General features: G+C 46.1%; 1 protein-coding gene across 1 annotated transcript; it reads left to right on the top strand.

Moving 5' to 3' along the window:
* The first annotated feature begins 461 nt into the window (after positions 1–461).
* Positions 462–9301, top strand: CCL5 (C-C motif chemokine ligand 5). The gene is made up of 3 exons (XM_025361448.1): positions 462–604; positions 2196–2307; positions 8780–9301. The coding sequence occupies exons 1-3, from the start codon at positions 529–531 to the stop codon at positions 8865–8867; spliced, it is 276 nt and encodes a 91-aa protein (XP_025217233.1). The 5' UTR covers positions 462–528; the 3' UTR covers positions 8868–9301.
* The last annotated feature ends 1686 nt before the right edge of the window (positions 9302–10987 follow it).

Below are 10987 nucleotides of genomic sequence, written 5' to 3'. Positions count from 1 at the left end.
CCTCCTCAATAAAACACCTTATAAATAACATCCTTCCATGGATGAGGGAAAGGAGATAAGATCTGTAATGAATAAGCAGGAACTTTGAAGACTCAGTGACTCAGTGAGTAATAAAGACTTAGTGACTTATGATCCTGTTCTAACTGCCTGTCCTTGTTGTCCCCAAGGAAGCAGCTTACTGCTCTCTGAGGAGGACCCCTTCCCTGGAAGGTAAAACTAAGGATGTCAGCAAAGAAGGGTTTCCACCATTGGTGCTTGGTCAAAGGGGAAACTGATGAGCTCACTCTAGATGAGAGGGCAGTGAGGGGGAGACAGAGACTCGAATTTCCGGAGGCTATTTCAGTTTTCTTTTCCGTTATGTGCAATTTCACTTATGATACCGGCCAATGCTTTGTTGCTATTTTGGAAACTCCCCTTAGGGGGTACCCCTTAACTGGCCCTATAAAGAGCCAGCCTGAGCTGCAGAGGATTCCTGCAGAGGATCCTGTGACAGCACGTGGACCTCCCACAGCCTCTCCCACAGGTACCATGAAGGTCTCCGTGGCTGCCCTCGCTGTCATCCTCGTTGCTACAGCCCTCTGTGCTCCTGCATCTGCCTCCCCACGTAAGTCCTGGTCTTGACCACCACCGCCTGTGGAGTCGGACCTTCTGCCTAGAATGCCCACCCCATCCCAATGACTGTCCCAGACCTTGCCCTCTTTTCAACTGTAGCATGAATATTGTCCGAACCCCATTATTTACATTCTTGTGGATTGTCTTACCCAGATGTCCTGTTGTCCTTGAGGGATCTCTATGCTGCTTCATGGCAGGGATCTCCTGATCAGTTTTCCTGTCTTCAAGGTCTACACCCCCAAGGCCTACAGGAGTTCACTGAGTGTGGACTCATGTTGGGGAGATTAGTAGTCATGAGTAGCTCACACTGACTTTGAAACACGACTGACTCATGCCTGTCAGCAGCAGGGTTTCTAAGAAATTTAACTAAACTAAAACTTCCTGAGACCCTGAGATAGCCATATTCTCTCTCTTTTCATAAACGTAAAAAATTGGCTTATGAGAGGGTATGTGGCTTTATTAGAGTGAATACATTTAAAAAACAAATAAAAACAGAGAGAGGATAATAAAAGCTAATTAAATGGCTACTGTGGATCAGGCATTGTGCTGATTTTTGTACATCTTTTTTCTTTTTTTTTTTTTTTTGAGATGGAGTCTTTGCTCTGTCACCCAGGCTGGAGTGCAGTGGCACAATCTCGGCTCACTGCAAGCTCCGCCTCCCGGGTTCACGCCATTCTCCTGCCTCAGCCTCCAGAGTAGCTGGGACTACAGGTGCCCACGACCATGCCTGGCTAATGTTTTGTATCTTTTAGTGGACACGGGGCTTCACCGTGTTAGCCAGGATGGTCTTGATCTCCTGACCTCGTGATCCACCCTCCTCGGCCTCCCAAAGTGCTGGGATTACAGGAGTGAGGCACCGCGCCTGGCCGATTTTTGTACATCTTATTTAATACCTACAACTCTTCTTTGAGTAGCTGTCCTTGACTTACAGATGGGAAAACAGAGAGGTTAAGTAACTTGTCCATGGGCAGGCACAGAGCTAGGAAATGGGGAGACTGATATTCAAACCTGGTTCCATCTCGCTGGGAAGATAAAAACTACTCCTCTGCTGGGAAGTGGCAACTGATGCTTCCCAGTGTGATCTTGAATTAACTGACCAACAAGAAGTTCTCTGTTGAGAGCCCTTCTCACTGAAGCTCAACAGGAGCTCTCAAGATGCAATATGCATCTCCAGGCTGCTCTTAGGATCCTGGCTGAGTTATGGAGCCTGAGCTTTGGAAGCCTCCCCACAACCTGCCCTAGGTCTCAAAGAAACTAAGTTCTGAATCCATTGAGGATTCTGGAAGGGCAAGAATGAGGCCAGAGGACCCAGGACAAGCCAGGAGGAGGCCCTGAGAGCCAAGGGCAGAGGGTTATGGTGTAAAGGAGTGGATACAAGCTTGGCTCAAAGATTAGATGAGGGGTTGGAATCCCCACTCTGCCACTGTTCATCCATGGCCAAGTGACTTTACCTCTCTGAGCCTCAGTTTCTGTCAAGGAAGATAACAGTTCTTTCTAAATAGATCATACAAAGTGTTCAGCACAATGTCTAGTGTGCAGTAGCAATGAATAAAAGGGTCTCCCTCCTTCCTTTCCTCTTCCAGATGCCTCAGACACCACACCCTGCTGCTTTGCCTACATTGCCCGCCCACTGCCCCGTGCCCACATCAAGGAGTATTTCTACACGAGTGGCAAGTGCTCCAACCCAGCAGTCGTGTGAGTCTCAGCCCCATGGAGCCCTCCCAGAGCCTGTTCCCTCAGGAGTCCGCTGAGAGGATGCCCTACCCACTCCCACCCATCCTCCAGCTACGAGCAGCCACAGCTCCTCCATTTCTAGCCTCAGAGTCCCCTGCTATCATGAAAAAAGACTAGACAAGCTGTCCTTAGAGAATCCTGCCCACTCTGATGGACTATGTTCCTAGGACTCCAGTCTTTTTTTTTTTTTTTTTTTTTTTTGAGATGGAGTCTCACTCTGTCGCCCAGGCTGGAGTGCAGTGGCTCCATCTCAGCTCACTGCAAACTCCACCTCCTGGGTTCACACCATTCTCCTGCCTCAGCCTCCCAAGTAGCTGGGACTACAGGTGCCCGCCACCGTGCCCGGCTAATTTTTTGCATTTTTTAGTAGAAACGGGGTTTCACCGTGTTAGCCAGGATGGTCTCGATTTCCTGCCCTCGTGATCCACCCACCTTGGCCTCCCAAAGTGCTGGGATTACAGGTGTGAGCCACCGCGCCCAGCCTAGGACTCCAATCTTTACTGGTGTGGCCTTTACTTCAACATGGTCTGGAATGCTACTGTGTGGGGAAGATCAAGTCAGTCATCCCCTTCAGTGAAGAATCCTACAGTCCCCCATATTTCACACCCAATCAAATCCACCTAAACCTCAGAGGAACTAGGGAGGAGAGGTCAGAGGTCAGGGATCTATAATTGCAGTCAAATAATTAAAAAAAAGCCATCCATCAAAGAAGAAATAAGGAAATAAGATTCACCTTTAAATATGCAAGCTAGTATATTTGGAAAAATATAATAAACCCTACTATATAGGAAATGCCTACTATGTGTCAAATGTCTTATGTGCATGATCTTTAAATTACACTTAGCTCTGACAAGTATGCATAATTCTCTCCATGTTTCAGGTATTAAAACTAAGATTCAGAGAGGTTTATTGACTTAGCCAAGGCTGCACAGTAAATGAAGGATGAAGCCCATCTCTAGAGCCTCCTCTTTCTGCTATAGCAAAGTCATTAGTGACAATTGCTTAAGAAATTTATGGCAGAGACTTCAAAAATGAAAATGGTGCAATCCTGGAGTTTCCTATATAACAGTGAAGTTTTTGTTTTTGTTTTTGTTTTGAGACAGAGTCTCACTCACTCTGTTGCCCAGGGTGTGATCTCAGCTCACTGTTGTGCAATGGTGTGATCTCAGCTCACTGCATCCTCTGCCTCCTGGGTTCAAGCAATTCTCCTGCCTCAGCCTCCCAGGTAGCTGAGATTACAGGCACGCACCATCACGCCCAGCTAACTTTTGTAATTTTTGTGGAGACGGAGTTTCACCATGTTGGCCAGGCTGGTCTTGAACTTCTGAGCTCAAGTGATCTGTTCAGCCCGGCCTCCCAAAGTGCTGGGATTACAGGCGTGAACCACCGCGCCTGGCCAGGGTGAAGTTTTTTAATGCAAAAATTTTTATGACACTGTCAAAGTTAGAGGTATTCAAAGACAGACTTTGGGTCTGATGAATTTTTTGAAGTATAGTGGTAATATTTAACAACTACTAATTTTATTTCTGAAAACAAATATTTTTCAAAAGAAGAAAATCCTTCCCTGAGCACATACTATGGGCAGACACAGATTACTAAAGCCACTGTCCCAGCCCAACCTTATGGGGCTCATAGTCTAATAAGAGGGGCAAGACAGACACAGCAATGACTAGAGTACCCAGCAAAAAAACATGACAAGGGAAAGAGAGAAGAAACATATTCAGCTTCAGGGATTTACAGGTTTGCTGCAAATGGTGCTGTCTGAGGAGAGATTTGGCCCGGCAGAGAAAAGCCTAGGGAATGGGATATATCAGGAAGAGGGACTGTCCCCCAGGATTCTACTTTGGTTAATGTAGAGTCTCCATGTAGGAAAGCACAGAGTGTCAGGAAAATGCAGCAAAAGTGCTAGAGCTGTCTAGTGTAAAATGAGCTAGAACAGGGAAAGCTGAGAAAACAGGAGTCCAGTTTAGCGGCTACTGTTTTCCATGTGAGTAGCATTGGAACCTGAACAGTGCCTGAAGGAAAGGAGAAACAGGAGGTTTCAAAGACAGACACCTTTGAAACCTTCAAAGGTGGAATTTGCAAGCCCTAGCAGGTGATTTGAGGTCAAGAGCAAGGGAGAAACATGGGGGTTGAGGATGACACTGAGGTTTCCACCTCTGGCTGCAGAAATGTAGAACCATCTTAAGCCTTGTGGAAGAGCTGTTTAAAGAGGAAAGAGCTAAGGCGCCAGCAAGATAACCCTGTGGATATATCCAGTGGTGACGGTGAAATTAAGGGTTGGTAGCTGAGGAAATGGTGTTAGGGCTGAAAACATGACATTCTTTTGTAGGAAAAAGGGGTATCCCAACTTTAAAAAGGCAATGCAGCCTGCCTTGGTGAGTACTGGCTCTAGAGCTAGTTTGCTGTGTTAGAACTCCAGCTATGACACTTGCCGAGTGTAGGCCTTTCAATTAACCTCTTGGGACCCCAATTTCCTCCTCTACAAAATAGGGTAATAGAAGTACTTCCCCCACTGGGTCACAGTAAGATGAAAATGCTTACAATATGCTCTGGCACACAGTAGGTGCATAAATATTAGCTAATTATTATCATCATCATCTAAATGCATTATTGCATGCACAAAAGTAACAGGTGAAACTTAAGGAATGAATGCAATTCATTCATTCACTTACTCATTCAATAAAAATCCATTAAGCATCAACTGTGTGCCAGGCCCAGGGCCAGAGACTTAGGAAAAAACACAAAGAAGAGAAAAGGGCAGCAGCTTTGAGAACATCCGCTCTTAAGGGGCAGGCAGAAGGAGGAAGTCAGGCAAGCAGAGGGTGCTAAAAATGGAGGTAAGGAGGGAAGACTTGGCAAGGAGGGGCTGTTCTTCGGTATCACAATCTGCGGGGAGTTTGGGGGCAGGAAATGGAGGTCTGAGCTACCCTTACCTCAGGTATTGATTTCCTGGCTTTTTGATTTCCTAGTCACAGGTCAAGGATGCCAAAGAGAGAGTGATAGCAAGTCTGGCAGGATTTCCTGTATGACTCCTGGCTGAACAAGGGCATGGTCTGGGTGTGAAACTCTGACACCACCCTAAAAAAGAACACAAACTCTAGGAAGTATGAGAGGCCAGAATACTGCTTCCGCTCCCTTTCTTATCTCTGCACACTGGGGTGGGAGAAAAAGAGATGGTCAGGTGGCTCTGAATGAGACTGGGAAAAGGGAAACCCAAAGAGAAACCAAGAAATCCTCATTCTCACCAGACAATCTAAGGCTTCACTTTGTCTGAAAACATTTAGGCTCAAGAATGTGCAGGACACATCCAAAAATGGTTAAGATGGTAAATTTTATGTTATGAATATTTTACCACGATTTAAAAAAAAAATTCATGCTCTTAGGCACAGAATCAGGAGAACCACAAGAGCTTAGTGACTTTGACAGATACACCGATACATGCATATAGAAAGAATGAAAATATTAAACCAAAAAAATGAATAAGTGATGAAATATTTAAATAAGGTGGGTACCTAGCACATCAGAACATATTTGGGAATAATATTTCCATCTAGGGAATACATTTCTATTCTTTTAAATGTGATAGTAATCACAAAAGCAAAGGTGGAATTTCTGTGTTGTTTGAGACATATAATTCCTTTGTTATGCCATGTAATCATGTGGGTCAATAAGAGTTAAAAAATAAACTTCTAGCTGGGCACAGTGGCTCACGCCTGTGATCCCTATACTTTGGGAGGCTGACGTGGGTCGTCACCTGAAGTCAGGAGTTCAAGACCAGCCTGGTCAACAGGATGAAACCCTGTCTCTACTAAAAATACAAAAACATCAGCTGGGCATGGTGGTGCGCACCTGTAATCCCAGCTACTCAGGAGGCTGAGGCAGGAGAATCGCTTGAACCCGGGAGGCGAAGGTTGCAGCGAGCTGAGATTGTGCCACTGCACTCCAGCCTGGGCAATAAGAGCAAAACTCCATCTCAAAAATAAAAAATAAAATAAACTTCTGGCCAGGCATGGTGGCTTACCTCTGTAATACCAACGTTTTGGGAGATTGAGGTAGGAGGATGGCTCGAGCCCAGGAATTTGAGACCAGCCTGGGCAACATGGTGAGACCTTGTCTCTACAAAAATAATTTTTTTTTTTTTTTTTTTTGAGACGGAGTCTGGCTCTGTTGCCCAGGCTGGAGTGCAGTGGCCGGATCTCAGCTCACTGCAAGCTCTGCCTCCCGGGTTTACGCCATTCTCCTGCCTCAGCCTCCCGAGTAGCTGGGACCACAGGCGCCACCACCTCGCCCGGCTAGTTTTTTGTATTTTTTAGTAGAGACGGGGTTTCACCGTGCTCGCCAGGATGGTCTCGATCTCCTGACCTCGTGATCCACCCGTCTCGGCCTCCCAAAGTGCTGGGATTACAGGACAAAAATAATTTTTAAAAAATTAACCAAATGTGATGGTGTACACCTGTGGTCCCAGCTACTCAGGAGGCTAAGGTGGGAGAATCACTTGAGCCCAGGAGGTTGAGGCTGCAGTGAGTTGTGTTTATGTCACTACACTCCAGCCTGGGTGACAGTGAGACCCTGTCTCAAAAATATAAATAACTAAACAAACAAACGAACAAACAAACTTCTGGATGGCTGCACAGTAAATAGTTGAATTTCTTCCTATGAGAACCTCTAAAATAACATATCCAGTATTTGAACTTAAGTAAAATCAATGTTCAAATTTCAAATAATAATAATAATAATGTGCAGGAAAAATTCCTAAAGGAAAAGCCAAAATGGGAAAGGGTAACTAGGCAGGACTGACCCTAAAGTAACGTGTTAATTGGCAGCACTGCTAGCAAGGCCCAAGGTCTCCCACAGGTAGAATCAGTCTCCCAGCAGACAGGTGAGGCAGGCAGCTGGACTGACCCTCATGACCCCCAACTTTTCCAGCTTTATCATCAATGCCCATGGAGATAAGGCCTCTGATTCTCATAGGCCTCCACATTCTGGCTGGTTACTTGGTGGAAGTGCTTTGACATTGCCATTATCTCATGGCCCTCAACTCCCCTGAGCCACAATGTTTAGTACCAGGACTTTTAGTCTCATGTTGCTCTCATCCACCCTAAAGCAGAAGTTTCAGAGCATTCTAGTAACAACACATGAATGGTATTTTTCCAAACTTACTCATGCATATTATCCTTTGAGCTTCACAGTAATTGTGCAAATAATTATTTCTATCTACATTTCAGAGCTAAGCAAATAGACTCAGAGGCTTTAAGTGATTTGCCCAAAATGATCAAACTAATAAATGGTGAAATGAAGACTCAAGGTCATGCCCTTCTTTCATTCACCCACCCATGCACAGATGTATTCATTTGTTGAGTGTGCCAGGCACTGCATTGTCTAAAGCCAAATCAGATGTTCTTTCAAGAACTTCTTGGCCAGGCGCGGTGGCTCATGCCTGTAATCCCAGCATTTTGGGAGGCCGAGGCAGGTGGATCACGAGGTCAGGAGATCAAGACCATCCTGGCTAACATGGTGAAACCCTGTCTCTACTAAAAATACAAAAAATTAGCCCAGGCGTAGTGGCGGGCGCCTGTAGTCCCAACTACTCAGGAGGCTGAGGCAGGAGAATGGCGTGAACCCGGGAGGTGGAGACTGCAGTGAGCCGAGATTGCACCACTGCACTCCAGCCTGGATGACAGAGACTCCGTCTCAAAAAAAAAAAAAAAGGCCGAGCACGGTGGCTCACACCTGTAATCCCAAAACTTTGGGAGGCCAAGGTGGGTGGATCACCTGAGGTTAGGAGTTTGAGACCATCCTGGTCAACATGGTAAAACCCCATCTCTACTAAAAATACAAAAATTAGCTGGGCATGGTGGTGGGCGCCAGTAGTCCCAGTTACTTGGGAGGCTGAGGCAGGAGAATCGCTTGAACCCGGGAGGTGAAGGTTGAAGTGAGCCGAGATTGTGCCACTGCACTCCAGCCTGGGCAAGAGAGCAAGACTCCATCTCAAAAAAAAAAAAAAAAAAAAGAACTTCTCATCTCCCACTTATTCAGCCATGACTCGGTTTTGAGGGACACCTTATTCTCTTTGCATCTTAAGCACCCAGCACAGGGCCTGGAACAGAGGAAGTGCTGAGAAAAGGCTAGTGATTGGCAGGCTCAGCCCTGGGTTTCAAGGCTCCATATCCTCTTAGCTTTTCAGGCTACATATATTTGTGTGAAGGTGGTTAAAATGCACACAAATTTGTTTCTGGCTTGGAGCCCTTTGATCCAACAGAAGAGGAAATGTCCTCTCCTTAAAAGCCACAGATAAAATCTTATGGAGCTCCAAATATGCCCTACCCCAATACCATTATCATTTCCCTTTATACCTTAATCCACTTCATCCCCCAAACTGGCTGTCCCAGTACTGGGAAGGTCTCATCCTCCCTCTTCTCCTCTCCCACAGCTTTGTCACCCGAAAGAATCGCCAAGTGTGTGCCAACCCAGAGAAGAAATGGGTTCGGGAGTACATCAACTCTTTGGAGATGAGCTAGGATGGAGAGCCCTTGAACCTGAACTTACACAAATTCGCCTGTTTCTGCTTGCTCTTGTCCTAGCTTGGGAGGCTTCCCCTCACTATCCTACCCCACCCCCTCCTTGAAGGGCCCAGATTCTACCACACAGCAGCAGTTATAAAAACCTTCCCCAGGCTGGATGTGGTGGCGCACGCCTGTAATCCCAACACTTTGGGAGACCAAGGTGGGTGGATCACTTGAGGTCAGGAGTTTGAGACCAGCCTGGCCAACATGATGAAACCCCATCTTGACTGAAAATACAAAAATTAGCCTGGCATGGTGGTACATGCCTGTAATCCCAGCTACTCGGGAGGCTAAGGCAGGAAAATCGTTTGAACCCAGGAGGTGGAGGCTGCAGTGAGCTGAGATTGTGCCACTTCACTCCAGCCTGGGTGACAGAGTGAGACTCCGTCACAACAACAACAAAAAAAGAAGCCTCCCCATCTAAAGCCTAGAAGAGCTTCTGAGGCACTGCTTTGTCAAAAGGAAGTCTCTAGCTTCTGAGCTCTGAAGCCCCTTGGCTTTGCCAGGGCTCTGTGACCAGGAAGGAAGTCAACGTGCCTCTAGAGGCAAGGAGGGGAGGAACACTGAGCTCCTAAGCTTCCATCTTAACCCCTCACAGGAGCTTATCGGCAAACATGAAAAATCGGCTTTCCATTAAAGTTCTCAGTGCAACTATAAAGCTGACTCTTGGTTTGATTTCCTCCTGGGGAACTCTCCTTCCCCATGAGCATTGAGCACAGAGGGCTCCAGGGCTTGCAAACACCCGATATCCATCCTAGATTTGGATGACAGGGCTGAAAACAAAAGCTTTCTGAGAAGGGGGCATGGGTAGGCAGAGCAATTAAACTAATCAGTGACTTATCCACTCTGGAGGGGGAGGGGAGACAATAGTCACTACGTCCCCACCCCTGAGTCCCCGAGTTTATCTTACTGCCTGCCACAGCGTCACCCTGTTTCCTCAGACCTTGGTTGGCCCTTCCTCCCTGGCCTACCCTCCACCTTATCCCCAGTGTATTTCTTTAACACCACCCTTGCCCCTGGAATGGGATTCAATGGCAATTCCAAATGCCTCAGGTCTTTGAAATAAGGACAATGAGGTATTTTGTGGTTTTTCCACTAGTACACCAGCTCCTATAAGGTGGGGTATTCCAACTTTCCCAAGCTTGTCCCTTTATGTAAACATGTATTGACAATATATGTGGTCATAATAATAGTTAACATTAACTGAGCACTCACTATGTGACAGGGATTGGCTCAGCCCCTTACATTCATCATTCTTTTTCATCCTTAAAACCCTATAGGGTTAGGTACAGTTATTAGCCCTGTTTATAGTCAGGAAAACCCTTAGCAAGAGAGGGAAATGATTTGCCCAAAGCCCCACAGCTCAAAGAAGAATAAAACAGCTGGGCCAGGCGCGGTGGCTCACGCCTGTAATCCCAGCACTTCGGGAGGCCGAGGCGGGCGTATCAAAAGGTCAGGAGATCGAGACCATCCTGGCCAACATGGTGAAACCCCGTCTCTACTAAAAATACAAAAAAATTAGCTGGGCATAGTGGCAGGCGCCTGTAGTCCCAGCTACTCAGGAGACTGAGGCAGGAGAATGTCGTGAACCCGGGAGGCAGAGCTTACAGTGAGCTGAGATTCGGCCACTGCACTCCAGCCTGGGCAACAGAGCCAGACTCTGTCTCCAAAAAAAAAAAAAAAGAAGAAGAAGAAGAAGAAGAAGAAGAAGAAAAATAAAGCAGTTGATAAAACTTTACAATTAAGTTTAAACCCATCAGGTCTAATGCCAAAATCCATGCTTTTTTTTTCCCACCCTTAATTTGCAAAATTCCAAACGTATGGAAATTTGCAAGAATATACCACATACCCTTCATCTAGAGTCAAATATTGACATTTTACCACATTTGCTTTATCTGTGTGTGGGGGCAGGGTGTGGTCAGTATATACATTTTTTTCTGAACCACTTGAGAGTAAGTTGCAAATGTGATATCATGTCACTCTTAAAAGTGTCAGGCACATGCATACATCTGTAATAAACCTGCACATTGTGCACATGTACCCTAGAACTTAAAGTATAATTAAAAAATAAAAAT

The sequence above is a fragment of the Theropithecus gelada genome, chromosome 16 (assembly GCF_003255815.1).
Source record: "Theropithecus gelada isolate Dixy chromosome 16, Tgel_1.0, whole genome shotgun sequence".
Taxonomy (NCBI): domain Eukaryota; kingdom Metazoa; phylum Chordata; class Mammalia; order Primates; family Cercopithecidae; genus Theropithecus; species Theropithecus gelada.
This window is presented reverse-complemented; position numbering and strand designations above follow the sequence as displayed.